Below are 26,351 nucleotides of genomic sequence, written 5' to 3'. Positions count from 1 at the left end.
CCCCGTGCCTGCACTGCATGCCCTCTCTTCCCCCTGAGCTTTCTCTCTGCTCGCCAAGGCTGGCTCTCACATTCACCTGTGCTTACGATTTTGCCACATTAGCTTTCTCTCTGCATGGCTCTGTGGAGGTACATGCTAGAATTGGTTGTTGGGGGGATCAGATTTGCTTCAAAGTAATGTGGGTGAGGCTGACCTGGAAGCTGGTTCTTTTCTGGGAATCCAGGAGAGTTTTCCAGCATTCCCAGGCCTTGCACATCCCTCCGATCTCTCATTGTTTTGCCCCCGATTGCCTGTATTCCAGTTTCTTTAGCAATCCTCACACATGCCATATAATTCAATACTTCACTTAAACTGTTTATACAGCATTGCTCTGTTTTCTAGATTTTATGCATTTTTATAACACGCCTGATTGGATTACTCGAACTGATGTCCTGAGAGTCAGAGAATGACTGTAGATGTATTTCTTTTTAAATTTCCTTTTATTTTTTTAAAGATCGATCTACTTGAGAGAGAGGGAGCCGGGGGGGAGAGGGGCACAGGGAGAGGGATAGAGTCCCAAGCAGACTCCCCACTGAGTGCAGAGCTCGACTCGGGGCTCATTCTCATGACCCTGAGATCATGACCTGAGCTGAAACCAAGAGTTGGACACTTAACTGACTAAGCCACCCAGGTGCCCCTCTTTTTAAGTTTCTTAATTTGTTGCCAGTATTTGCAATAAAACCAGACACTGCCCTCACCCCACCCTGGTCTGGATGGCCAGCCTTCCTGGCACATGGGGTTTGCATCCCGGGTCTGTCCCCCAGGAAGGCTAGTAGCGCCCACGGCCACCCTTCCTGCCCGGTGTCTCCTCATGGCGTGTGTGACGGGGGCTCCTCTCTCTGAGGAATTGGGTAGGGCTTCAGTGACTCTGACCCTGGTGCACGAAGTGCCTCCAGGGCCCCGCTGTTAGGCAGCCCTGACACCCTTCATCCCTCCTGCCCCATCAGTGACATCCTGCCCACTGTCCTTGGTCCCTTCCCTGGCATGGGATGTCCTTGGTTTCAGGAACCGTTGCTGCATCTGAGTGCCTGTGCATGCCAGGTGCTTTGGGCCAGCCTGGCTATTGCCCTGCTGCTCCTGATCCCCATTTCACAGATGGGCAGACTGAGGCTTTGTGAGGTTTGCATGTTGCTGTAGACTGACCCAGCCTTCCCTTTCCGCTTCCCTACTCCGTGGGCAGCTCCTTTCTTATGCGACTTGCCCTTCTTTGAACTTCTCCCTCCCTCCCTCCTCTCTCTCCCCTCTCTCCCCTCCCTCCCTTCCCTCCCTCCCTCATTCTCCCTCTCCCTTCCTTCCTTCCTTCCTTCCTTCCCTCCCTCCCTCCCTCCCTCCCTCCCTCCCTCCCTCCCTCCCTCCTTCCTTCCTTCCTTCCTTTCTTCTTCCTTCCTTCCTTCCTTCCTTCCTTCCTTCCTACCTACCTACCTACCTACCTACCTACCTACCGAGAAAGAGAGAGCTCAAGCTGGGAGGAGAGGGAGAAGCAGGCTCCCTCTGGGTGGGACTCGATCCCAGGACCTGAGATCAGGACCCGAGCTGAAGGCAGATGCTTCACCACTGGGGCCACCCAGCGCCACTGGACTTTTCAAGTCTGTGGCACAGTGGCCTGGCTGAGTGGGTGCTTCAGGGTTATGGGAAGGGCCAGCCAGTGCGCTTCATGAACTTGGGGGCCTTGGGGCCATGCAACCTTGCTGGGCAGTAGCCTTTGATGAGCTGTTGGTGATGTACATGTGATGCTGTCAGTGCTGCTGGACCTCTTGATGCTGTGTTTTGCAGGTTTGGCGTGTTCTGTGGACACACGTATGGCGCAGCAGTTTCAACAGATGCGCCAAAGAGATTTTTCAGTCATACTCTGACTCAGGTGCTAACTCACAAGCCTGTGCTGAGAGGTGGGTTCCAGGACCCGGCTTGTTTGCCTTCCTCACGGGAGCGTGGGCCCCAAATGTTAGTGCTCTGAGACAGCTCGAGCCTCGAGGACACGTTATCGTCAAATATCCTTTCATTCAAAAGTTACACATTCTCATAAAGAAAATTCAGAATTAACGAAGTATGGGAAGGAGAACTGTCACCCATAGCATCATCAGAATAGAAGTATGTGAAACTTTTCTTGTGGTGTTTTCTCAATATATTTTGAAAATCTAGTTTATCTGAGTGAATTCCTAGTTTCTGTTATAATAAATCATCTATCATAAGCATTTTCTTATGCACAGTTGATCCTTGAATGATGTGGGGGTTAGGGACCCTGACCCCCTGTGCAGGTGAAAATCTGCGTGTAGCTTTTTGACTTTCCCAAATGTAACTAACAGCCCTCTGGTAAGAAACACTTGATTAACATGTATTTTGTATGCGACATGTACTGTGTACTGTGTTCTTACGTTAAAGTAAGCTGGAAAAAGAAAATGACATTCAGACATAAGAGAATACATTAACAGAACTGTACTGTATTTATTAGGCAAAAACCACATGTAAGTGGACCCACACATTTCAAATCCGTGTTGTTTAAGGGTCAGCTGTAGTTACAGGCTCTTCTCAGAAGTGGTCGTTGCCATGTCATGTACCCACGAGTGTCCTTGGGTTGATGTCACCATCCATTCAGTGATGGTGTTTGCAAGCCTTCACTGTTCCTCGGGGGCTGAAATGAACACCATGCCCACCGAACATTCTCTGTGTGCAGCATTGTGTTCCCGGGCAGGGTCCTCACGCGGCACGAGGGAAGCTTCGGGCATGCGCTGTCGCACTCTGTGAGGGGCTTGGGCAGGAGCTGGTGCCCCCCCCAGCCAGACACCCTTCCAGCAGCATCCTCGCTGATTGCTTACCCACCGTTAAAGTTGAAAAGCAGGAAAATTAAAATAGAATTGATGGATTAGAAAATACAGCAAATATGGTAAAGGGTTAGCAGCAGGGAACTGGGCCAAAGACACGGACACTTGATAGCAGAAAACGGTTCACAAGCAGAAGTGTTTGCTAATAATCGAAAAATGCACATTAAAACAAGGTAGTTTTTTTGACATCGAAACAAAAGACAGCTTTTAATTATGACTGACTGGACGTTTTTGTCTGTTTTTATTCTTGAATGAAGTTTCTGATGCTGTTCAAATGCAGAGAGATTGGAGCTTCGCGAAGACCCACCCTTTGCTAACCAGTCTGTACCGCAGGGTGGGTGTTGTGCAGCATTCCGCCCTGCTGCTCCTACGCTGGGTGGCACCTGCCACGGGGCTCTGTGGCCCCCCGTCCATGGAGAGTAAGGCCGGCGGGCTCCGCAGACACAGCCACTCCCGCCTAGACCATTGGGGGCCCAGAGGCTGAACTTACCACTTGGGCAGAACACCTTCTCCTTGAAATAAGAACCCTCCTGCCCCCACACTGACCCTGAGGACAGAGGCAGAAGCGCCCCTGAAGTGGGTTGGGGTGAGGATCCAGCTGCCCAATGAGCGTCTTGTTTTCGACAGCCAAGTTGGGGAACTTCTGTTTCAGCTCTTTGCGGTACTGCGTCCAGAGGAGTTGGTTGGCCACTTACAAGAAGTTCTGGAAACACATGAGGTGAACTGGCAGCATGTGCTCTCCTGTGTGTCTACACTGGTGATCTGCTTACCTGAGGCGCAGCAGCTGGTTAAAGGTGCACTTGGGTGGGGGCCCCGTGGCGCGTGCGTGTGTGCGTGTCCTGTTGTTTGTGGGTGAGCCTGCAGGTGGGGGTCGCTGCTCCTCTCACTGCCCAGATGGTGCCCTGTGTCTTCTCGTCTGGGCCTTCGTCCACTTGCCATGGTGCCGGTGCTGCTGGGTGCAGCCTCCCGTAGTCGGTGTTGGGCTGCTCTGGGTGTTCGTGACCCAGTCCCCCTAACTGGCACGCCCTACCCCCAGCAGCACGCACGCAGGTCCTCGTCTGCCAGCTCTGATGGGTTGTTCTCTCCTAGACTGGGTGGCCCGATTGCTGGCCCGTGCGTTCCAGAGCTGCGACCTGGACAGCATGGTCACTGCGTTCCTGGTGGTGCGTCAGGCTGCACTAGAGGGCCCCTCTGTGTTCCCACCCTACTCAGATTGGTTCCAGGTGAGCTCCCCCCGCCCCCCGACTCGCCATCCTAGGAACAAACGCCTTCCATGGTCAGGTCTCTTCCTCTCGGCCTCCGCACGGAGCTCTGTGCCGCCCTGCCCAGGGTTTGGCCTTCCCGTCGTTGCCCCACACCTGCTCGATGGGGTCTCCGGTCAGGGAGTGCCGTCAGGCTGTTGCTCCTGCACGATGTGGTGCGTCCCAGAGGAGTGCTCCTCAGCTTCCCGGGGCCGCCTCTCTGTTGGTGCCATGTCCATGTTCTTGCCCCGTCTGTGCCGCTGTTCACAGACCTGCAGGGTCCCGCTTCTGAGGAGGCGTCTTCCAGACATCCTCTCTGAAGCTTGGGTGTGTAAAGCTGTCATGTAAAAAGTCATCTAACTTTGTGGAGTTTTTGGGTTTTCCTGGCACTCTGTGAGTGCTGTAATTGTTGCTTCCTTGTGGAGAGCCCACCTTCCTCCAGTTCAGAGGGCGGCTGCACCGGCGGAAGCCTGCCTTGGCCCAGCCTCTGCCGGCCTGGGCTGTTGGTAGAAGATGGGTGGTCGTGGTGTTTTCTTTACTTTTCCCATCAGCCTTGTGTTCGCAGCAGTGGGCTGTCGGCCCAGGGGCACCAGCCGGGGTACCCTGGGCAGGCATCAGAGCTGCCCTGTGTCCTGTGTCAGCATGTGGTCTCTGTCTGCCAGGAGCTGCATCAAGGTGCTTGGGGCCGACTAGGTGTCCCCCGGGCCTGGGATTTGCTGAGTCCCCAGGACGACATAAGGACAGGAAGGCTTCGCGGGTGCTGGGTTGGTGGCGGGGTGTTTTGGTTTTGTTTTTCCTTTTACCTTTTAAATCAACTTTGTTGAGGTATAATTTATATAAAATGCACCCAATTTAAGTGAACAGTTCAGTGAGTTTGACAGATGTCTATGTGTATGTTCAGTGTTTGAAGATCTCTTTTAATCTTTATTTTTAAGAATGTTAATGTAAATAGGCCAATGTGATGATTTTAAATTTGAGCCCTTTGGGGTCATGAATTATGGTTCGTGGCTCATCACAGTGTACTTGTAATTTTTCTAATAAGAATAGCTGTCTTTTTCCTGGAGTGACATTAAATGCTGTTGCAGCCCCAGATCTGGGGACGTGTCTGTTACTCTAGACACTGGACATAAATCCTTCCCATAAATTGCTCTCTCCTGGTGGTTCGTTTCTAGTCCTGTTTTCAGGGTGTCATTGAGGCTCACTCTTGACTCAGTGGATGTTGCCAAGAGTCACTAACCCTTCCGTGTAGACAGATTGGAGGGAGGGAAATGGTGCCCCTTGTTCTTCGGTGGGAGCTGAATGGTGATGAGGGGTGGTCTTCTTTCCATCTGCTGGCTTTTTTTTTTTTAGTTTTTATTGTAATCACCCAGTGCTCATCACAAGTGTTCTTCATCCCCCTTACTGGACATCAGAGGCGAGGGAAACAAAAGCAAAAATAAACTCTCGGGACTTCTTGGTGAGGTTTGTGTTAAATGTATAGATTGCTGGGGCACTTGGGTGGCTCAGTCAGTTAAGTGTCTGACTTCGGCTCAGGTCATGATCCTGGGGTCCTGGGATCAAGTCCCACGTGGGGCTCCCTGCTCAGTGGGGAGCCTGCTTCTCCTTCCCCCTCTGCTGCTCCCCCTGCTTGTGCTCTTTCTCTCTCACAGATAAAGTCTTTTAAAAAAAATGAAAAATAAATGTATAGATGGCTTTAGTATAGACATTTTAACATTGTGTTCTTCCACTCCGTGACCGTGCTATGTCTTTCCATTTCTTTGTGTCCTCTTCGATTTCTGTCTTCAGTGTTTATAGTTTTCAGAGTACAGGTCTTTCACCTCTTTGGTTAGGTTTATTCCTAGGTATCTTAGTGTTTTTGGTGCAGTTGTAAATGCAGTTGTTTTCTTAATTTCTCTCTCTGCTGCATCATTATTAATGTATAGAAATGTAACAGATTTCTGGACATTGATTTTGTGACTTTACTGAATTTGTTTATCAGGTGTAGTAGTTTTTTGGTGGTCTTTTGGGTTTTTTATATGTAGTATTATGTCATCTGCAGATAATGAAAGTTTGACTTCTTCCTTGCTGATTTGAATACCATTTATTTTTGTTTGTGGTCTGATTTCTATGCTGGGACTTCAGTCCTGTGTTGAATAAAAGTGGTGAGAGTGGACGTTCTTGTCTTGTTCCTGACCTTAGGGGAAGAGACTCTCGGTTTCTCCCTTGTAGGGTGATGTCAGCTGTGGGTTTCTTATATACAGCCTTTATATGTTGAGGAACGTTCCCTCTAAACCTACTTTGTTGAGGGTTTTTATCATCATGAATGGATGCTGTACTTTGTAAAATGTTTTTTCTGCTTCTATTGAAATGATCATGTGATTCTTAACCTTTCATTGATGTGATGTGTCACATTGATTTGCGAATAGTGAACCACCCTTGCAGCCCCGGAATAAGTCCCACTTGACTGCGGTGAATGATTTTTTTTATGTATTGTTGGATTCAGTTTGCTAGTATTTTGCTGAGGATTTTTGCATATTTGTTCATCAGGGCTGTTGGCCTGTAGTTCTTCCTTAGTGGAGTTTTTCATCTAGTTTTGGTGTCAGGGTAATGCTGGCCTCATAGAACGAATTTGGAAGTTTTCTTCCCTCAGTTTTTTGGAATAGTTTGAGGAGAATAGGTATTAACTAGAAATGTTTGGTAGAATTCACCTGTGAAGCTGTCTGGCCTGGACCTGCGTTGGTTGGGCGTTTTTTTTTTTGTTTTTTAAGATTTTATTTATTTATTTATTTGACAGAGCGAAAGAGCCCAAGCAGGGGGAGCAGCAGAGGGAGAGGAAGAAGCAGGCCCCCTTCCCATCAGAGAGCCTGATGTGGGACTCGATCCCAGGACCCTGGGATCATGACCTGAGCCAAAGGCAGATGCTTAACCATCTGAGCCACCCAGGCGCCTGGTTGGGAGTTTTTTGATGATTGAATTTCTTTGCTGGGAATTGATCTGTTCAAGTTTTCTATTTTTTCCTCTTTCAGTTTTTGGAGGTTATATGTTTCTAGGAATTTGTCCATTTCTTCCAGGTTGTCCAATTTGTTGGCATACAGTTTTTCATAATAATGTCTCATAATTGTTTCTATTTCTTTGGTATTGGTTGTTACTTCTCTCTAATTTGTGATTTTGTTTATTGGGAGTCCTTTCTCTTTTTTTCTCGATAAGTCTGGCTAGAGATTTTTCATTTTTATTGCCTTTTTTTTTTCCCAAAGAACCAGCTCCTGATTTCATTGCTTCTTTTTTTGTTTGTTTATTTATTGTTTATTTCTGCTCTCATCTTTATTACTTCCTTCGTTCTGTTGGTTTTAGGTTTTGTTTGTTGTTCCTTTTCTAGCTCCTTTAGGTGTAGGGTTAGGTTGTATTTGAGATTTTCCTTGCTTCTTGAAGGCCTGTATTGCTATAAACTTCCCTCTTAGAACTGCTTTTCTGCATCCCACAGGTTTTGGACTCTTGCATGTTCATCTTCATTTGTTTCCATGTACTTTTTTTCTTCTTCTTTGACTTCTTGGTTGACCCACCCATTCATTTTTTTTTCCACTGATGACAGTTTATTATAATCTGTTGGCAGTACACAGATATTAATAAAACCACAACTCTGCTTCCATAGCAGCGGGCAATGATATGTAGCTGTGCTGTGGGAAGTGTGTATGTTTAATCATCATCATCGTGTTTTAGATGTTTGATCTTCTTCTTGTGCCGCTCAGTTTCTTTCTGCGGACGTTCAGTTTCCTTTATATGATGGGTGATTTCCTCTTCATGGTGTTTCTTCGAGGTTGCCAGTTGTTCTTTAGTGCGTGCTCGGAAGTGTCGTTCCTCTTCAGCTTGCTCTCTCTTCCCGAAGGCCCCACCTGCCTCCCGGGTCGAGCCCGCGCCGGAGTCTGACCGTTCGGAGCTGAAGCCTCGGGCTTGTACGGCCCTAGCGCCCCCCACGCCCAGCCGCGCCCGGGCGGGCAACGCGGTGACAGCCATTGTTGTAGCAGGACCCACCCATTCATTTTTAGTAGCATATTTAACTTCCATTTATTTGTGGTCTTTCGAGATTTTTTCTTGTGGTTGACTTCTAGTTTTATAGCATTGTGGAGTGTGTTCTCTCCATCTTCAGGTCGAGTTCTGGGGCATTTGGGATGATTTGATTGTTATCTACTTGTGTTTGTGGGACAAGGCGAGCCTCGGATCCTCCTGCTCTGCTGTCATCTTGCTCTCACCTGGTGGCTTCTTGTGCCTGCATCACCGTCCTATTCAGAAGAATTTCGACAGAATCCTGCACCCCCCTGCCGCGGGCCCCCACACCTCGGGGCGGAGGCTGTGGCGTTCTGGGGAGCTGGGCCGGAGCAGGACTTTGTGTGGCTGTGTGTTCGGTTCTCTGGGCAGAGGCTCCTTGCCGCCCGTCAGGGCCGATGCCCGTTGTGGGATCCCCAGGCGCCCTCAGTTCCTGGAAGGGCCGGCTTTTCTCTTGTGAGCTGGGCACTTTCAGCGTCCCGAGGGGCTGCCCTTCTTGGCCCCCTCCCCTGCGGTGACCTTGTCTCCTCACAGAAGAGTCTGGGAGTTACCGTGGTTCAGAAGTGGCTTCATTGTGTAGAATGTAATTATTTGTTGAGGAAAGAGCCCTTGTGAGGGCAGCTAATACACTGTGCTCCTCAGGGTCACAAAAAGATAGCACAGTTACTGTTTTCTAGAGGAATATATTTTTAACTTTTGTTCTAAATAAATTTTCAGCCCGTCTTCTCGGGCAGGCAGAGCCGGGCGTCATGGGATTACAGGAGCCCGGGTGACTGTGTCTCCCTTCGGCTTCGGCCGCGGCGTGACATATCCCCGCGTGGGTGGCATGGCCCCTCGTGGAGCCGGCTGCTGGCTCTCACGCCTGCCTCTCCCCCCAGGCCTCCTTTGGGAGCACGAGGGGCTTCCACAGTAGCAGCAAGAAGACATTGGTCTTTCTCTTCAAGTTCCTGTCAGACCTCGTGCCCTTTGAGGCTCCCCGGTACATGCAGGTGAGCAGAGGCCCACCCACCCGGGCATCCCGCTGGCTTTGCCCTGTGCAGACCTTACAGCTAGGGATGTGATTGTGCTCGCGGGCACAGAAACCACGTGTGTGCTGGTAAAATGCCCAGGAACCAGCCCGTTGTCCATCCCTGGGGGGTGGTTGGCGACAGCACACAGCCCCTCGCAAGGATGGGCAGGTCTTTGCCGGCTCAGAAGGATGTCCTCAGCACCCACTCAGCGGGAGGACATTGTCATGTATGCTACAGCCCCATGTTTGGGTTTTAAATGATAGATCTTTTCTTTATTTTTTTTTTTATTGGTAGTTCAGGTTTTTATTTAAATTCCAGTTAGTTAACATATACAACGATACAGTTTTGTATTGAAGAAGAACCAGAAGGATATACCCCAAAGTGCCCATGGCCTTTACTTCCAGACGTGGAAGACATTACACCCTCTATAGAGTTTGCATTTTTAATAACCAATCTGTATGAATCTCATGGTTAAAAATGCCTTACTGCAAGCTTTCTTTTTTAATCAGGTAACTCTGCCCAGCATTCTTTGAGGGGTAGGGCAGTGGAAACTGATTCTTACTTCTTTTTGTAATTCAGAGATTTGCATTATGTTCCAAAGAATACATGTGACCTAAGGGACAAAGGGAAGCATAGAGCATGTACCATCATCGAGTGAGGCTCAGAACCCCCCCCCTGCCCTGAGGGCTTGACCCCTTCTCTCCCTGGGGCTGGGGCACTCCTGTGTTTGTGCGTCAGGGGAGAGACGGGGTGAGTGCCAGGCTGCGCTGGGTGAGGGCCAGCTCTGTGCGAGGACCAGGCCACATACTCTCCCTGGGCCGGGATTCTGTCTGTTCCATTCCCGGCTTGAGCCCCCTGCGTCTTTGGCTCATCCCTTGAGTTTCCCACCTTTGGTGTAAGCTCAGGTGTCCACGGTGAGCTGTTGCTGCTGCCCCAGAAAGCCACCCCCAGTTCAAGGACTGATGGGGCCCTGCTCTGCCATCTGCCTGCAGGTGCACATTCTCCACCCGCCACTGGTGCCAAGCAAGTACCGCTCCCTCCTCACGGACTATGTTACGCTGGCCAAGACACGCCTGGCTGACCTGAAGGCGAGTCATGGCCTCCCCTCCCCCTCAGCAGCAGCTCCTCAGCCTCTCTCCGCAGAGGCCAGTGCCTCATGGTCCCCACCATGTCCCCTCTTCAGGTTTCAGTGGAGAACATGGGCCTCTACGAGGATCTGTCTTCAGGCAGGGACATCACGGAGGTAACGTCACCTCGGTTCTGCTGCCCCCTGTGGCCTCTGGCCTGTGCTCACCAGCACAGTCTGATTTCCTGTGACTCTGAGCTGAGCATTTGAGCCTGTTCTGTCTGGTGTATCTGGAGGACGGGAGTTAAAGCAAGTTACCGTGTGCAGGACGGTCTTTTAGATCTTCATTCATGTGGGTGTGCATTGAAGAGGAGGTCTTTAAAATGGGGTTGGAGGAAGATCCTGTGTTTCTAAGAATTGCAGGAAGAAGTGTTAACTGTGTTTATGTAAACCAGATGTCAGATGGCTGTATGGTGTGTGTATATGTTATTTTAAGATTCTCTTACTTAGGGGCGCCTGGGTGGCTCAATCAGTTAAGCATGCCTTCCCTCTGCCTGCCACTCCCTGCTCGTGCTCTCTCTCTCTCATAAATAAATGAATAAAATCTTTAAAAAAAAAAAAAGAAAAAGACTCTTACTTAAAAGCTGTGAATGGCCAGAGAGCCCTTACAGCTGCCATGAAAGTGTTAGGTGAATATTTTTAAGTATTTATTTATTTTTTAAAGATTTTATTCATTTATTTGAGAGAGCATTAATGGGGTGGGAGAGGGAGAATCAGACTCCCCACAGAGCAGGGACCCCGATGTGGGGCTTGATCCCAGGACCCTGGGATCATGACCTGAGCCGAAGGCAGACGCTTGACCAACAGAGCCCCCAAGGGCACCCCATATTTTTAAGTAATGTAGGTATCTACTTAAGAATCATTGCTGCTGATATGTTGTCATTTCATAGTTTTTTCAGCTCTGAAAAGTTAAGTCCCTCCTCCTTCCTCAGAACGCTGCCTTCTCCTCGAGGGGAGCCAGGAGGGTGGCAGAGGCTTCCAGAGGTGTTGAATGGTCCCCGGGGTGGCTCGTTGCCTTTCCATGGTCTTGTTGGCACTGGTTTGTCTGAACATCCCCTTGCTGTGCCGGCAGCGAGCGCATGGCCGTCCACCTTGAAATGGCAGAGTTGTGGTGCCGAAGGGTAGGCTGATGGCACCTTCCCTGCTCAGTATCTTTTCCTTCAAATCTTCTGTTCCTTCCCCATCCTCCCTGGATGGAGCCAGCCCCACAGCCAAGCGCACCAGGATGTGGAGAAGGCCGTTGCGGTATTCGAACACACAGGGAAGGTTCCTGTCGCCGTCATGGAGGCCAGGTAGGGTCATGCTTCTTGGAGTTGTCCCATCTGTTCTCAGACCCATGCGGAGCAGGGTGGCTGTTGTGTTTGTGGGTGACCTAGGATAGAGGCCCCAACACGAGTCCTGTAATGAGGTGGTGCAGAGCCCTTGCTGTGAAACTCAGTTTCTTGAGAAAAGCCAATGGGTATTGTTGAGTAGAGCCCACAGAGAAGGACGAGAATGAGCCTCTGGTTGGTTGGTTGGTTGATTTATTTTTAGTTTTAATGATTTTATTTATTTGAGAGTGAGAGAACAAGCAGGGGGAAGGAGCAGAGGGGGAGGGAGAAGCAGACTCCCTGCGGAGCAGAGAGCCTGATGTGGGCTCGTTGACCTGAGCCAAAGGCAGACACTTGACTGGCTGAGCCACCCAGGTGTCCCAAGCCCATGGTTTAATAACGATTTTTTATTACTTCTTCATGGGTGACCAGTGTGGGGCCAGGACAGAATTGAATAGCAAAATTTTGTTGAATTTGGTGATCCCCAGACATCTGGAACTCTGGTTATTACCAATGTGGGTAGCTTTTGGAAGGCATTGCTTTTCAGAAATGTGAACTGGCTCTAGCTCCCCGGGATTTCTACTCAGCCCCAAGGAGAATACCTACAGCTGACCTGAAATGACTAACCCAGATCACATGGCTGTGCCTCCGGCAGAGTGTCTTCCAGATCCTTGGGATGGAGGGTTGTTGCTTCCTTTTGCATGAAATGTCCCAAAAGAGTGAAAAAGAAGACTAAAAACAGTAGTATAGGGGCACCTGGGTGGCTCAGTCGGTTGAGTGTCCAACTCTTGATTTTGGCTCGAGTCATGATCTCGGGGTCCTGATATTGAGCCCCGTGTTGGGCTCTGTGCTCAACGGGGAGTCTGACTGAGATTCTCTCTCTCCCTCTCCCCATCCCCCCACTCGCATGCTCATATGCACATTCACGTTCTCTCTCTGAAATAAATAAATCTTTAAAAAAAGAAACTGTGGTATAATATCACAGCCATGTGACATGAAATGAGACAACCCGCTGGTCCCACCCTGTGAAATGCAGTGAGTTTCTGTGGAAATGGATGTTTTCATAGTTGTCAGTAAGGTTTTCTAACGCTTCTGTCGTCTGTGACGCCTCTGAACCTGCTCTTCTGTGTTGCAGCATCTTCAGGAGACCTTACTACGTGTCTCACTTTCTCCCCGCCCTGCTCACACCTCGAGTGGTCAGTACATGTGGTCATGGACTTGGGGCCCAGGTGGCAGAGAGCAGATGTCTCACTTGAATCCCGTCTTCCCCCACAGCTTCCGAGAACCCCTGATTCCAGAGTGGCCTTGATAGAGTCCCTGAGGAGGTATGTAAGGACACCTGTTTCCAGAACAGTTTTTGACAAATGCGAAGAATTGTGGTGCTTTTGTAGAAAAATGTGTTTTATTTATAAAATTTTGGCTCAAAATTGGTTAAGATTTTATCTTGTTATTATTTTTAAAAAGATTTTATATATTTGTTTGAGGTAGAGCACAAGCAGGGGGGCGACAGAGGGAGAGGGAGAAGCAGGCTCCCCGCTGAGCAGGGAGCCCAAAGTGGGGCTCGATCCCAGGACCCTGGGATCATGACCTGAGCCGAAGGCAGACACTTAACCGACTGAGCCACCCGGCTGCCCCTCTTTTTCCTGTGTTTAATTTTTTTATCACACATGTTTACAGCTACAAAGTATGTATGTATATACGCACACATCACACTGTGTCATTCTGCAGCTGGATTTTCACTCATCTTGATGCCCGTGTGCTCTGGGTCACTTATTTAACTATAGCATTGAATTCTGTTCTGTGGCTACAGTTGCTGTATTGCACGCCCCCAGGGTCCCATGGTCTGCACAATAACTACCTTGATTAATTTATCCATCCCCTATAGCAGAACTCTTATGTGAACTCCAGTATGTTTTAGTAGTCCTTCAGTGAACATCCTTGGATGTATCTCCGTGAAAATTCAGAATTTTTAGTTAAATTTCCTTAATTTGATAGATTAATTTGTGGGTAGTTGACTTTGTTATAACTTTTTCCTTCCATGAACATAGTAAATCTGCTTAAGCCTTTCAGTAGTAGATTTTTCTGTCTTGTAAATTTTTTGTTCAATATACTACTAGGTACTTAGATTTTGTTGCTGTGAAAAGCATATTACTTTTTTGGGGGGGTTATTGCTGGGGTATAGGTGCTCCCCTATCCAATAACCCTGCTGGTTAGTAGATTTTTTTTTGTAGATAATCACATTGTCTATGAGAATAACAGTTTGTCTTTTCCTTTCTCATCTTTATACCTCTCCATTTTTGTCTTACGTATTGGGTAGGCTTTTTAGTATAATATGAAATTGTAGGAATAAGAAGCTGTCTTGTTCCTGACTCAAATAGGAATGCTTCTAAAATTTTACCAATACTTCTATATGCTATAGTCTCCATATATTTTCATATGCTTTTTACGATATTAAGAAAGTTCCCTCTATGTGAATTTGCTAAGGACTTTTAGCATGAATTAATGCTTTTGTTGCATCTCTTAAAATGGTTTTTGCTGTTTTGTAATCTGTTATAGGATAGATTACATTGATTTTTTTCACTGTCCTTGCATTCTGGATCATTTCCTACTTGGTAATGATTTTTTTATTATAGAGGCTGTTGAATTTGAATTAGTGATACTTTATTTAGGATTTTTGTATCTGTGTCTCATACTTTTTCACTCATCTTGGCTGTTTTGACATCAAGGTTGTAGTACCTCATGAAATGAATTCGATGGCCTTCCCTCTTTCCTGTCTCCTAAAACAGTCCGTATAACATAGGGATTCTGTGTTCCTTTAAGTTTGGTAAAACTTGGCTATAAAATCATCTGTTCCTGGTATCTATTTTGGAGGCAGGCTCTTGACAACTGATTCAGTTTCTTGAATGTTTATTGGTTTAGTCAGGTTTTTTATTTCTCCTTGAGTTAGTTGTATGTTTCTAGAAAACCATGTGTTTCATCTAAATTTTCAAATTTACTGACATAGCATTGTCAGTAAATCCCATCATTTATATATATATATTTTTAAGTAGGCTCCATGCCCAGTGTGGGGCTTGAATTCACAACCCTGAGATTAAGACCTGAGCTGAGATCAAGAGTCAGATATTTAACTGACTGGGCAACCCAGGCGCCCCTCTTCTTTTTTTTCTAATTCCTGCTAGTGTTAATTTTGCCCTTTCTGGACGCCTGGGTGGCTCAGTTGGTTAAGCAACTGCCTTCGGCTCAGGTCGTGGTCCTGGAGTCCCGGGATCGAGTCCCACATCGGGCTCCCTGCTCAGCGGGGAGCCTGCTTCTCCCTCTGACCCTCCTCCCTCTCATGCTCTCTGTCTCTCATTCTCTCTCTCACAAATAAATAAGAAATTAAAAAAATAAAAAAATTTTAAAAAAATTTTGCCCTTTCTTTGTTACTCTCTCGTTAAAGATTTGTCTGTTGTATTAATTTTATCGCATAACTACTTTTTGGTATTACCATACCTGGTATTTTTTATCTTCTATTTCATTGCTTTATTTATTTATTTATAATTTAAATTTTTTTTTTTTTAAGATTTTATTTATTTGACAGAGACAGAGAGAGGGAACACAAGTAGGGGGAGTGGGAGAGGTAGAAGCAGGCTTCCCGCTGAGCAAGGAGCCCGATGCGGGGCTCGATCCCAGGACCCTGAGATCATGACCTGAGCCGAAGGTAGACGCTTAACGACTGAGCCACCCAGGTGCCCCCTTTTTATAGGTTCTTAAGCTGGTTGTTTAACTTGGTGTTTTATCTTTCTTGTGTTTTAATACAGGTATATCTTAATAAATTTTACCTCTGTTACTTTAGTGCCTTCCAAAAGTTTCAGTATATAGTTCTTAGATTGTCATTTAGCTATAAAATTTTATTATTTGTGTTATGATTTTCTTATAATTTTTAGTTGTAAATGAATTGAAAAATTTTCCAAACATGTAGGTGTTTGTCCCTGAGCTTTTATTGTTGATTTCCAATTATTTTCAAAGAATATGATTAGCTTTTTATGGATTTTTATTAAATTGAGACTTTGTCATAGACTATATACATGTTCAGCATTTGTAAACATTCACTGAATATTCTTTAATTTGGAGGTGTAGTGTCTGTCTGTTACATTGTACCTGTTCTTGAGTTTCCTATATCCTGACCAGTTTTCTGTCCCTTTGGTTTATCAGTTTATTATGGATGTTGTGGTTTTGTCGTTTTCTCCTTGTAATTCTGTCAGATTTGTGTTTATGTATTTTGAAGCCTATTTTATCAGTTGCATACAAGTTTATGATTGTTAAAGCCTGCAAAATATAGCCTTCTTTCTGGGTATTTTTTCATTCATTATTATGTAATGTCTTTATTAGGCTTTATTTATTTATCAGGCTGTTAATGCCAGCTTTTTTTCCGTTTTTTTTCTTTTTGGTGTTTGCATGGTATGGCTTCCTCATTCTTTGACATTTATTCTTAGGCTTTAAAAAATTGTTTTTGGGGGCGCCTGGGTGGCTCAGTTAGTGAAGAGTCTGCCTTCAGCTCAGGTCATGATCTCAGGGTCCTGGGATCGAGTCCCATGTCAGGCGCCCTGCTCAGTGGGGGGGTCTTGTCTTCCCACCATCCCACAGCCCACCTCCCCACCCCCGCTTGTTCTCCCTCCTCCCCCCATTCATGCTCTCTTTCGCATGCTCTCTTTCTCAAATAAACAAATAAAATCTTTTAAAAAATTGTTTTTGTCAAAGTCAAATAAGCATGTAGATTAAAATGTCAGCTTTATAAAGTTTATCAGGAGAAACAGCCATTCCCTCACCCCTCCCTGCCATTTCTTTTTCTCCGGAGGCAAGCATTTTCAACTCTTTTTTTAAAGATTTTATTTATTTATTTGACAGAGGTAACACAGGTAGGCAGAGTGGCAGGCAGAGGTAGAGGGAGAAGCAGTCTTTCCACTGAGCAGGGAGCCAGATGTGGGGCTCGATCCCAGGACCCCAGGATCATGATCTGAGCTGAAGGCAGCTGCTTAACCAACTGAGCCACCCGGGTGCCCCACATTTTTAACTCTTAACTGATTTTTTTATATTTATCTCTCTATTTCTTCTTTTCTTTCTTTCTTTTTGGACAGCTTATTCGGCCCTCACATTTGGTAGGTAGTTTGGTGGGGTATAGAAATCTGGGTTGGAAATACTTTTCCTCACATTTTTTAAAGTATTGCTCCATTGATGTCTAGCTTCTAGTGTTGATGTTGAGATACTATGTTTCTGATTCTTTGCATGTGACCTGTGTTTTACTCTCTGGAGACTTGCAGTATCTTTGTTGTTCCCTGTGTTCTGAAATTTTACAGCTGCGTATTTGGGTGTGGGTCTAATTTCATTTCTTGGCGAGGCAGAAGGTGGGCCTTTTAATCTGGCAATTTATGTCCTTCAGTACTAAGAAATTTTCTCAGATATTTTAAAATCTTTTGTTAATGGAAAATTTAAGACAGAAAATAGAATAGTATTTGTGTGGCGCTCACATGCCCCTGTCCCCCCACCACTCTGGGCTGTTTGGAAGCAAACCCCAGGCCCAGACGATGTCAGTAGCTTGTTTCGTGCAGGTCTCCTTTCCTGTGTGGCTTCTTCCTGCGGCTCCCACTTCCCAGACATTGGATCGCCAGGATTGTCTTGTGACTTGTTCTCTGTCACATTTTCCATATCTGGTTTTTTGGGTGTTATTTTCTCTTCTTTCAGAGGGATTTCTTCCGGTTTATCTGCCCGACCCTTCTGTCACTGTCTTAGCTCTCTGAGGATGAGTGGTGTCTGAAATGTTCTTTTATGTGGATTTCTCCATTTCCTCAGATTTGCTCTTTTTCTTTGCATTGGTTTCTGATCCTGAATCTCACGGTTTTCCAGTCTCTGGGTGCGTGCTGCGCTCCCCTCTGCGGGCTGTCCCCTGCCTCGCTGCGGCCCGCAGTGGGACTCCTGCCCTGGGGCCCATCCAGCTCCTTCCCTGGTTCATCGTCTGGGTTTGCAGCACCGTGGGGCGGCTGCCCTCCTGCCTCACTGCTCATTTGGAGACTTTGTGTCCTGTAGGCCATGCCACTGCACGTGTCCCATACCTGGGCTGCCACTCGGTGGTTCCTGCTCCTCTGAATGTCCTCATCACAGGACTTTGTTCTATAATTCTGTGTGTTTTTAATGACATAAATTGGGTGTTTTTCTCAGTATTACTCATTAAAAGTAATTATAAGTTCATTAAAAAAATTTGGAAATTACTCAAACTTTATTGAGAGAAGTAAAAATCATTTATAATCTCACTGTCCTAAGACAACCACATTGGCAGATATTTGTATATGGCAAATTATGAACAGTAAGGACCATTTGATTCATGTAATGGTTTCTTTTTTTTTCTAAAAACAGGGTCATACTATAAGGTATGGATAATAGATTATATCATGTATTTTTGTTTTATGATAGTTTTTGGAATTGTGAGCTTGAGGACTAATTTGAGTCATAACTGACTTGGTTTTCATGTTTTCTCCTGATCCAGGGCAGATAAAATTCCCCTGTCTCTGTATTCCACCTACTGCCAAGCCTGCTCCACTGTGGAAGAGAAGAAGCCAGAACGTAAGGTTAATGGGTCTGTCCGTCCCCAGGACGGGTACCTTCTACTTCCCTAGTCACGAGGTGTGCAGGCCACACCTCGGGCCAGTGCTGATCTGGCTCAGTCAGGAAGGAACCCCCCCCTCCCCCAGCCCAGAGGCCCTGGAAAGTTACCTGACAGGGCATCTCCCTGAACGTCCTGCATGAGGCTGTGATGTGCCTTCTGCTTGCCTGTCCTGATTCGGGCAACCTGTCAGATGAGGCTGCCGGGCTTGAGGCCTGCAGTGTTGATTTTGAAGTGGGGTGTCGTGGGGGGTCTGCTTCTTGGGACGGTTGAGTTCGTCTGTAGTGGGTTGGGGATTGCTCAGCTCATGGGCATCCGTGTATAGACCTAGGTCCGATCTGCGACAGTGTGCGTGAGACAGCGGTGCTTAGAGCCGCTGGGCGGCCTTGCTGGCGTGTTCCCACCTATCCCATTGTCTCTGCTAACAGGGTGGTGGTGGGAGGCTCATCCGGAGGAGGGCCTGGTTCCTTAGCACTGTCACGTGGTTTAAATCCTCTGACCTTTACAGGGCCAGCTAGGCTGAATGAGGCTGTGTTTTCTAGTTCTGTCTCCCAAAACCCTTCCTTTTTTACATGCTTGGATGATTTCTCACGGCCACGGAGACTGAGAAAACTTGAGTGGGCAAAGAATGAAGGTCCCAGGTCTCACACTTGTTTTTACCATTATTGAAACAACTCACCTCCGTGCTGGGGATATCAGGGAGGCTGTTAGGACCGTGTCCAGTATGTGAGAGGCAAGTTCCTCCGTACCCAGCCCCCTGGCCCTGCCCTGGGGGCCTCGAGAATGTTTTCTGTACTTTATCTGGCAAGGCTTATAAAAGAAGCCTTCTGATTTCTAGTTTTGTCATGGTGTCTATCTTGTAAGGCTCACTGCGTGTACCCATTTCTTCTCCAGTGACTCCAGAACTTGAACTTGTTTTGCTTTTAAAGCATGTAGTGTACCTTCCCTTTTTTTTTTTTTAAGATTTTTTTTTTTATTTATTTGAGAGAAAGCACAAGAGCATGAGCAGGGGGAGGGGCAGAGGGAGAAGCAGGCTCTCCGCTGAGCAGGGAGCCCGATGTGGGACTCGATCCCAGGACCCTCGGGTCATGGTGCTCAACCGACTGAGCCACCCAGGCCCCTTTGCCTTCCTTTTTCTAATGAAAATTGTATGTTTGGGCATGCCTGGCTGGCTCAGTCAGGGGAGCATAAAAATCTTGATCTCAGGATTGTGAGTTCAAACTCCAAGTTGGGTATAGAGCTTAACATTAAAAAAGGAAAAAAAAAAGAAAGAAAAATTGTATTTGAAGAAAATTTTTTTTTTTAAGAGAGCATGAGCACATGTGCAAATAGGGAGGGGCAGCGGGAGAGAGAATTTTTTTTTTTTAAGATTTTATTTATTTATTTGATAGCGAGAGAGGGAACACAAGCAGGGGCAGAGGGAGAGGGGGAAGCAGGCTCCCCGCTGAGCAGGGAGCCCGATGTGAGGCTCGATCCCACGACCCTGGGATCATGACCTGAGCCGAAGGCAGACGCCCGACGACTGAGCCACCCAGGCGCCCCGAGAGAAAGAATCTTAGGCAGGCTCCACATCCAGTGTGGAACTCAACATGGGGCCTGATCTCATGACCCTGAGATCATGGCCTGAGCCGAAATCAGAAGTTGGATGCCTAACCAGCTGACCCACCCAGGCGCCTCAAGAAACATTTTTCTTTTACAAATTTGTGATCAGATCTAATCTTTTTGCGTAAATCTATGAAATATATGTTGAGAACTGGTAATCATCTCTTGTATACTAATTCTTAGCTTTTTTCTTTACATCTTATGTTTTTTAAACATCCTATTAAGAAAACAGTATGACAATGTTACTTACAAGTTTGAGAAACTGAATAAAATTGTCACCCATCCACAATCCTATGTCCCCACCCAGACCCCCTCACCGTGTTTCTGGTCCTTTTTCTTTACATATATGCTTTTCACCTTTATGGCATATTGTGCATAGAACCATGTTTTTTCTTAAACATTTATAAACACGTTTCTGATACGATGATCCGTGCCCAGCAGCATGGCACCTCGTCTGGGGCCTCTGTCCACCCTTCTCACAGAGGAGCCACGTCCAGTTGTGTGTGTTCTGTCCTCTCCCAGATGCAGCCGCAGGGGTGAAGGCGGAAGCCGGGGGCTGTGCGGAAGAACCGCTGGGACCACTCGCCGCTGCCCTGAGCGAGCTCAGAGCTGCCATGACAGACCCCTCTCAGTATGACGGTGAGGGCCTGGCTGTGGGCAGGGCGGTCTGCAGTGGGTGCCTGTGGGCCGAGTGGGCATCCAGCCGTGCCCGGGCTCAGGTCAACCTGACCGCAGCGCCGGCGGGTGCTGGACGGGAGACGGGTCCGTCGTCAGGCCGTCCCAGAGCCTTAGCAGAGATGAGCGCTCTGCGGTTTGACATCCCAGCAGGCCAGGTGGTGGAGAGGGGAGAACTGGCGTTACTCGGCTGTGCCGGCTGACTCGCGGAGAACTAAGGACTTGGCCTCTGCTTCTGTACGACCAGTTCCTGCAACATGGCATGTCGGCCGTGCTCATTTGTGGAGGGAGAGCGTGAACGGTTCGCGTCACGTAGCAGTGCGCGGCAGTCCGTAAAATAAAACACGAACTTCTCCTACTGAAGAGATTGTCGTTGGGAAAAATGCAGAATCTAAAGTAAATAAACCCTATTTTTATCCAGGACATGTAATAGGTTTTTCTATATTATAAATGCATTGTATTCAAACCAGGACAGAACGCCCTGTGAGAGCCTCCCAGAGGAAATACTAATAATGCCACCTCAGTGCCCCTGCTCACGGCGCACAGGGTCCCGGGGGCCGTGGCCTCTCAGAGCTGCGCTCCTGCGAATTGGGCATGTGGGGACGGCGAGGCTGGGGTGGAACCCCGGGGCTTCAGCCGGATAGCCGACAGGTCAGGTCAGCCTCGTCCCTAGCAAGCAGATTGCCGTTTCCAGCTGGCACGATTGGCCCATTTGTTCCCTGGCCTCTGGCGCCCAGAGGCTGACGGTGGGACGTGGAACCTCGGGCAGATGTGACAGTGTGTGGGGGAGACGCAGAGTGTGCATCAAGTGAGGTCTGCGGTGGGGAGGGAACACATGGACCCCTCAGGTAACCCGACGAAAGGCAGTGGACGGCCCCTGTCCCCGTTCTGCCCCGCCTCGTGCCCGTCCACCGTCTCAGCACCACCACCTGCCATGTGGGAAAAGCAGTTTGCACCGCTTGGCTGCTGGATGTGCGCGGCCCCAGCATTAGTGGCAGGTGTTGTCCCCGGAATGGAGACTGGGCTGCTTCTGTAGAGCCGGCCCCGGGGTGCAGTGGGGGGTGGGCGTCAGCAGCTTTCCTGGTCAGCTCACCGTGTTTCTCCATTTGCAGTTCTTTCTGCTCACATGGCAGTTGTCTCTGAAAGGCTCAGCTCCGCCCTGGGCCTGGGCGAGGAGGACGGCAGCTTGGAGGTATCGCAGGTCCAGCTCAGTATCCTGGCGCCACACTTGGAGCACCGGGAACAGGAGGTGAGCGCAGGATGCCTACAATAGGCTGGCGAGCAGGGATGGACCGTGCAGACAGTGCTGCGTGCACTGCTCTCCTCCCCAGGGAACCAGACACCCAGGAGCTGGGCACACTCAGCCCAGCCATTTGTGGCCCCAAAGCCTAAAACTGTTTACTCTCTGGGCCTGTATAGACGAGGTGTGCTGACCCTGTTCCCTGTTGTGAAGGTTCACGGCTGGGACTGTGGGACTGCTGGCCCGCCGTCCTTCAGGATTGGGAGTGGGGTTTGGCTGCCAGTCAGTGTGATTGTTTCCTCAGAGGCATAAACAGTCCGGCTCGTGCACGTTGCTCTCCGGGACTCTGTGCCCTCAGTGACCATTTCTCTCTCAGATCGCGGACCTCCTGTTGACGTCTTTTTGTCAGAACCTGATTGCAGCCTCCAGCTTCGCCCCACCAGCCAGGTAGAGGCTGGTGATTCTCACTGGGTGGTGTGGAGTCGTGTGTGGGGTGGCCTGGGTGCTCGGATCAGGTCTCCGTGGTGGAGCAGAGTTCCTCCCTGTCTTTCATGACGAGGACGGGGAGCAAGGCTGCCATTCCTAGTCCAGCTCTGATCCTGGGTCCTGGGTGCTGCCTTTTGCCTTCTGTACCGGTTGGGGGTCCCAGGCGGGGTGGAGGGGCCGTGCTGACTTTTATCAGGTGCAGACACGGCAGAGGTTAAGCATCACCGTGGGAGACCCCGCTGTTGGGGGAATAGCCCGGTTCTTTCTGAGGCCTCCTGTGCGTGAGTGCTTGTGCAGCAGAACCCGTGGGAAGGCCGTGCAGGGCCAGGACTGGCCGGACTGCTGGTCTCGGCGGCTCTTTCTGCAGGCAGGGCCCCTGGGCTGCTCGCTTCGTGACAGCCATGTGTGGACGCAGGCTCCTCCCTGTCGTGCTCACCCGGCTTTGCCAACTACTCCGTCACCAGGTAGGGCTGCCACCTCCCTCCGCCTGGGAAGGGGGCTCCACCCTCCTTCCTGGAGAAACACCGTCTCCTGTTTCAGGGCCCAAGCCTGAGTACCTCCCACGTGCTGGGCCTGGCTGCCCTGGTCGTCCACCTGGGCGAGTCCAGGTCTGTACTCCCAGAGGTGCGCGTGGGTTTTCCTGCCCCTGCCAAGAGCCTCCCCATCCCAGAGTTCTTCAGTAGCCTCCTGACGTTTGGAACCGCAGAGACCTCGCTCTTCTGCCTGAAGTGAGCTCCCCCTCCCGCCTCTCTGCTGTGCCTCTCCCCTCTCCACAAAGTAGCACATTCTCATCACATAAAGCTGGTCAACACATACACGCTCCATAGGTGATCACTCTAACATTTGGTATATGTCTTTCCAGAGTCTTTATAGCGTGTATACTCGTGTGTATTTCTTTATTTATTTACAAAAATGAGAGTATACTACCTTAAAAGCTGCCTTTTAAGACATTACAGTAGACCGTAGTTATCCTTCCATGTTGTTAAGCCATCTTCGGTTGTGGCGAGCATTACTGGGTTTTGTCTTGGGGGCGCCTGGCATCCAGTGGGACCCGTCCCTCTGGCTGGGTTGCTGGGCTTCCCTGTGGTGAGTAGCTGTTTCTGTGGGGTAGGTACCTGCACATGGAGTTGCCCAGTCCAAAGAAACTCATCTGAAGGGGTTTTGAGACCCATCGTTCTAGAAGTTTGTGCCAGTATACACCCCCACGCTTCCCTTATACACCACTGTGGGTCAGACCCATTCCAGGACCTGGGGTGGAACCAAATCCCTGCCCTTTTGTGTGGGGGCATCTGGCAAGTTGATAGCGTGTGCATGCGGGGTGATAGGTGCCGGGAGAGGTGGGCCGGTGTCAGTGAGCCGCCCACCCCAGCGAGGGCAGGGATGGGTCCCCACGTGCTGAGGGCAGGGCCCTGGGAGTCTAGACTTACTCGATCCCGGGGTGAATGGACGGAGGGTCAAGGCAGAAGCCAGGAGGTTCCAATGGGTTGTTTGCTGGGGGCTGGGATTGCAGTTCACGGACGGAACTGACAAAAGGCATAAGGAATTAGAGCGGGGAGAGACATGCACTAGAATGCCTGCCTTGGACCCCTGAGCCCTCCACAGTGGGAGGCAGAGCCGTCCAGCCTCTTACAGGCTTTTGGCAACACCGAGAGCCCTCACTGGCAGTCAGTCCTGAAAGTGCCCTGGTCCCCCTTCCTTCCTCGGTACCTTCCTGACTTCCCCTGGGCCCCGGGGTCGGTCTCTTCGACACTTGACAACCCAACACATTGGTGGGCAAGGGCTTCTCCTAAGGCTGAGTTTAAAAGGCCTGCTTATGCCTGGTTCCACAGACTTCTTTCAGGAAGGAACAGTGAATGGGGTGATGGTACGTCAGAAGCACTCCCAATCACATCTGACTTGATCACTTTTGTTTTGGCCGTGATTCTACATGCGGCGAAAGCAAGCCTGTACTTGCACAGTCTGACTGTTGCGGTGTTTTCTGCATCTGTGCCTTCAGCGTGGACAGAGCTCAGACCCATGGGTGTGACACGGGGGCTTGGTTCCCGAGGGCTCAGGAGCCAGCCTGGCCCAGAGCTGAGGCCGAGACTAACCCTCCGGACATCTGGTTTAGAATGCAGTCAGATCCCTTTTGTGAAATTCACGCTTACATTCATTTCATCCCGTATGTTGCATGCATCACATTTCTACATTCTGTTTTCTGCTTTCAGATTTTGTACAGCGGTGATTTCTTACTTTTTGTGTAAGTCTTCTTCCCTGTCGCGAGATATTTTGTACAGCTGCTTATCTCCAGCCCTCATGAAAAAGGTAGGTCTGTCACTTCCCTTTCTCCATTCTGTGAATCTCCAGTTTCATGCAGGTTTCTAGCGAAGGTCCGGTTGTCTGCTCTCTCCCCGCCCACATCTCTGCACACTGTGCTCCCGGTGTATCGGACTGTCTCCTGGGACTGAAACTGCCTTTTTCTTCTGTTCTCAGACTTAAGATGAAGGAGGGGCTGTAAAATGACAAAGACGACAAATGTTCCTCCTTTTTTTTTTAAAAAGAAACATACTGATTTTTGTAAAGTTGGTATATTAAAAGAAATATTCATGAAAAGTATCTATTTAAAAAAGAATTCTGATTTTCTCAGAAGACTTACCTCGTCTATTGAATGTTGTATTTATTTACAGGACTAGAGAAATTTAAAGATCTTATTTATTTATTTTAGAGAGAGAGAGCAAGCAAGAGTTGGGGAGGGGCAGAGGGAGAGAGAGAACCTCAAGCAGACTCTGAACTGAGCGCGGGGCCCGATGTGGGGCTTGATCTCATGACCCTGAGATCATGACCTGAGTCAAAATCAAGAGTTGGATGCTTGGGGTGCCTGGGTGGCTCAGTCACTAAGTGTCTTCGGCTCAGGTCACGATCCCGGGGTCCTGGGATCGAGCCCCGCATCGGGCTCCCTGCTCAGCGGGGGGCCTGCTTCTCCCTCTCCCACTCCCCCTGCTTGTGCTCTCTCTCTCGCTGTGTCTCTGTCAAATAAATACAATCTTAAAAAAAAAAAAAAAAAAGAGTTGGATGCTTAACTGACTGAGCCACCCAGGCGCCCCAAGACCAGAGAAGTTTAAAGATGTGTGTCAGAAAACCTCAGTGGCAAAAGTGAACTTGGAGTGAGAATGGAAACCCCTGTTATTCCTTTGGTGGAGTTTTAAGGAACATCTGTGAAGTTGAAACGCAGATCTGAGTTCCAGGCTCCACATTAGAATCCACTGAGAAGCCCTGGTCCTGCCCTCAGGTTAAGTGCCGTCGGGACACCTGTGTGCTCCCGTCATTGGTGTTGAGGAGCTTAGTCCCAGGTGCCCACAGTTTGAAGCATGGAACAGAGATTAGGAGAGGCGGCCCAGACAAGTTTCCGGTCCCACCTTTGCCGAATTCTGAGGGGGGTCCCAGTGCCCTCCCCTGGTCCCCCTGAGCAGCTCCTAATGGCAAACACTCATGGACATTCTTGTGCTTATCCAGTTGGCACCCTCTTACAGTGGGAAAACCAGTGCCAGCAACAGGCTGGGAGGACTGCCAGCCACCGCTGTGGGGGACCATTTAGAGCCAGCAGTTCTGCCTCCAGGTGTTGTGCCCCGGGAGACAGATGTGCGCCAAGATTGGCAGACAGGGCTGGTCACTGAGATGCTGTCAGTAGCTGAACGCAGGGCGCCCAGAGTGCCCCATGAGAGGTTCGCCGGGTCACTCCAGGTGTCCACAGCGTCTCCACGCTGCCCTGCCCTGTGGCACACAGCCAGTTTACCATCTCTCTCCAGTTCCAGTTCGTTATACTCAGACTGTTCTCAGAAGCCCGGGAACCCCCCTCTCAGGAGGACCCAGCCGGCCTTCCCTGGAGACTCCTGTGCCTGCCGACTGCCGACTGGCAGCGAGCCGCCCTGTGTCTGTGGAAACAGAGAACCTTCCAGGAACTGTTGAAGCAGAAAGAATTTCACGTAGGTCCCACTGCCCCTTTTCCTGTCTCTTGCCTTGTCCTAACGCACAGGGTTTTGCGGGTAGCTGTGGGGTTTCCTGAGGACGTGGTGGGCAGGCAGGCGGGCCTGATGCTGGAGCACCGCAGAAGTGGCTTGGATGGAAGTCGTTACTGGTACCACTGTAGAGTCACATGTACTTGTAAGA

General features: G+C 49.0%; 1 protein-coding gene and 1 pseudogene across 1 annotated transcript in view; one reads left to right on the top strand and one right to left on the bottom strand.

Annotated features, from left to right (window-relative positions):
- The window catches only part of FANCA (FA complementation group A), a 59,431-nt gene that overhangs the window by 15,069 nt on the left and 18,011 nt on the right, over nucleotides 1–26,351 (top strand). The window contains exons 11-28 of the mRNA XM_025860322.2: nucleotides 1,813–1,925; nucleotides 3,116–3,192; nucleotides 3,511–3,652; nucleotides 3,948–4,081; nucleotides 8,998–9,108; nucleotides 10,122–10,217; nucleotides 10,313–10,372; nucleotides 11,459–11,547; nucleotides 12,701–12,761; nucleotides 12,841–12,890; nucleotides 18,086–18,162; nucleotides 20,327–20,443; nucleotides 21,592–21,728; nucleotides 22,096–22,166; nucleotides 22,573–22,669; nucleotides 22,746–22,933; nucleotides 24,413–24,509; nucleotides 25,991–26,167. Of these exons, the coding sequence (XP_025716107.1) occupies nucleotides 1,813–1,925; nucleotides 3,116–3,192; nucleotides 3,511–3,652; nucleotides 3,948–4,081; nucleotides 8,998–9,108; nucleotides 10,122–10,217; nucleotides 10,313–10,372; nucleotides 11,459–11,547; nucleotides 12,701–12,761; nucleotides 12,841–12,890; nucleotides 18,086–18,162; nucleotides 20,327–20,443; nucleotides 21,592–21,728; nucleotides 22,096–22,166; nucleotides 22,573–22,669; nucleotides 22,746–22,933; nucleotides 24,413–24,509; nucleotides 25,991–26,167 (1,894 nt within the window). The remainder of the gene's footprint in view (nucleotides 1–1,812; nucleotides 1,926–3,115; nucleotides 3,193–3,510; nucleotides 3,653–3,947; nucleotides 4,082–8,997; nucleotides 9,109–10,121; nucleotides 10,218–10,312; nucleotides 10,373–11,458; nucleotides 11,548–12,700; nucleotides 12,762–12,840; nucleotides 12,891–18,085; nucleotides 18,163–20,326; nucleotides 20,444–21,591; nucleotides 21,729–22,095; nucleotides 22,167–22,572; nucleotides 22,670–22,745; nucleotides 22,934–24,412; nucleotides 24,510–25,990; nucleotides 26,168–26,351) is intronic.
- On the bottom strand, nucleotides 7,646–8,094 carry LOC112814686 (ATPase inhibitor, mitochondrial pseudogene; annotated as a pseudogene).

This window comes from Callorhinus ursinus, unplaced genomic scaffold (assembly GCF_003265705.2).
Source record: "Callorhinus ursinus isolate GAN/ISIS: 27379988/994484 unplaced genomic scaffold, GSC_fseal_2.0 scaffold46, whole genome shotgun sequence".
NCBI lineage: Eukaryota > Metazoa > Chordata > Mammalia > Carnivora > Otariidae > Callorhinus > Callorhinus ursinus.
The sequence above is the reverse complement of the archived record's forward strand: the minus strand, read 5'-3'. Positions and strand labels throughout refer to the sequence as shown.